This window comes from Trypanosoma equiperdum (assembly GCF_001457755.1).
Source record: "Trypanosoma equiperdum strain OVI genome assembly, contig: ctg_453, whole genome shotgun sequence".
Lineage (NCBI taxonomy): Eukaryota > Euglenozoa > Kinetoplastea > Trypanosomatida > Trypanosomatidae > Trypanosoma > Trypanosoma equiperdum.
In genome coordinates this window covers 30199-32458 of record NW_027124369.1, presented here as the reverse complement: position 1 = coordinate 32458, position 2260 = coordinate 30199, and the positions used below count along the sequence as shown (strand labels likewise).

The 2260-nt window shown below is 48.3% G+C and overlaps 1 protein-coding gene across 1 annotated transcript; it reads right to left on the bottom strand.

The window, feature by feature from the left end:
* Positions 1–120: 120 nt before the first annotated feature.
* TEOVI_000192800 (uncharacterized protein) lies at positions 121–1353 on the bottom strand (the record flags this gene model as incomplete). Its single annotated transcript, XM_067225082.1, has 1 exon — positions 121–1353. The coding sequence occupies one exon, from the start codon at positions 1351–1353 to the stop codon at positions 121–123; it is 1233 nt and encodes a 410-aa protein (XP_067081183.1).
* Positions 1354–2260: the final 907 nt, after the last annotated feature.

Here is a 2260-nt window from a genome sequence, read left to right as displayed (position 1 = left end):
AAAAAAAAAAAAAACACAACGTAGAGGCCGTCGTACCTACATGTCCCATTGGCACCACGCACACGCCAAAAAAAAAAAGCACGCGCGCAAAAACAAGCAGTAGCCTCCACGAGCGAAGTATTAGAGACCAAGCCGCGACATGGTATTTGAAAACGCATTGTTCGACTTTGCGTTTGATGCACCATCCTTCTTAGGTATAGCGGTCCCCCGGCGACTCAGTGGGCGAAGCGGCCCCGGTTGCGCACCCGTTACTTGTCTTAACTCGACAGTCATAGAAACCGGTGGTTCAGAGCCTGCCTGAGTGTGGTTGGCCCGCTTAACATCACCATAGGTTTCGGTGCGTGCCGCCTTCCTCGCGGTCATACGGCCCTCATCAATGCTACCGATGCCGTGTGTCTTTTGTTCATTCTTCAGAGAAGGCGGCAGCGCCTTCAAAGCCCCGGGAACCGTCACGCGACTCCTCTTACCTCGAACCAAAGAGCCTTTAGGTAGGTTCCGTAGGGCAACAGTGGAAGCAATTTGCCCATCTTTCGACACCCGATCTCCAGATACAACGTCATCATTGTGCCTCTTACGCTTTCTTCGCCGTGTGCGACCGACGGCTGCAGCGGCGGCAGCAGCGGCTAAGTGATTACTAGTGGAAAGGTGAGTGCCCTCCTCCTCCTCCTCCTCACTGTTGGTATATCTCACATTCCTTTCCTTGCAACTTTGCACAAATGATCCCATTTCCTTCTTGTGACGTAGCTGTTCTGCTGCGAGGCAACGGCAACACACGTACAGCCCCCGATTTGCACGCGAAGCCTCCCCAGCGGCAGGACCTCCAACGAAACCCTCACTATCTTCTAGGGAACATACTGAAGGAGCACACGGAGATCGCAGAAGTTTTGTTTTTCCGGGACAAAGATGTAGACCACAACGGCGACACCAGAGCCGATGAGCCATCCTAAGTGACCATATTCCTCCTCGCCCATCGTGATGACCCGCCGCACGTGAACGTTTCTTGCTTCGGTAACACGGTCCCAAAGGATGACTTGCGCCACGCCGCAGCGCATGTGAGCCGTAGTGGGCAGAGAGATCATGGAATAATGTCGTTGCTAGACCCGCTGCTACGAATCCCCCTTTCGGTGACGAAGACGATGAGTTAGCTGAAGGGGAAAAATCGCCAGACGACAGATTAATCATTGCGATTGAAAGCGAAGCGCACCACTCAGCGGCGAGCACTTGGCACTGCAACGACGGGTCTGGTGGAATACTGCGGGGGAAAAGACCCGGTTGGCTCAATGACTGGAAAGCGGGGAGGTTAACCGCAGGACCTGTCATCGGGTCCCCTAAATTAGAATCTTCGCCAACCATCTAAAGTGGGCAAAAAAGAAAAAAATGTGTAGACGAAGGAGAAAAAAGTGAAAATTGAATCTTGGTGACAGGAAAGAAAGAAGCACATCAAAAAAAAAAAAGAGAGAGAAAGAGAAAGCGACCAAGATTCAGTGTTCCAGGTCGAAAGAGATAAAGCAACAGCACATAAGTGGTAACATTTATTCCCCCTTATGGCAACAACAGCTGCAAGCAGCAGTAGACACACCTACTGGTACAAAAGACACCTATTGGTACAAATTTCCCCATTTTCCTCCTTCCAATACAATTACTTCAGTCTGCGACGTGGTCTTTATTTGCACACAGACCCGTGTGTCACGCAGTTCTCCACTTCACCCTCCTTACGGTCATCATTGGCTTTCTCTCTTTACTTTACCGCCATTTAACATATACATATAAAAACCGGCCCGTTCCATTACATGGGCGCAATAATAACAATAATAACTAGTCCCGCAGGGCACAGCAAATACGAGACCTGGCAAAAAAAGTACGAGGTAAAAGAGTAAAAGAAAAAAGATGAAACGTTAATGGTAGTTACAAACCAACACGCGCAGCAAAAAAAAGAGATGAGTTCTCAAGCGCGAAGAAGGGAAACATATACATATATATATGTATATACATGCATGCTTAGGGTAGCTAGATATATACCACATTGTACAAAAAAAAAACTCAACTGATCCATCAGCACTAAGTACAATAGAAAAATGTGGGGAAGGTTATAGGGAGAGAGAGAGAAAAACAGTTCTTAAAGAAACAGAGTGCAGTGAGGGTGATGCTGACACTCTCCAACACCAAATGCAACCAAAAACCAAAGTAGGAGACACGACAGACGGGAGCAAGCGCACTTTCAACAGTGGTGGGTAACGATAAGAGCACTAATATAAACCAA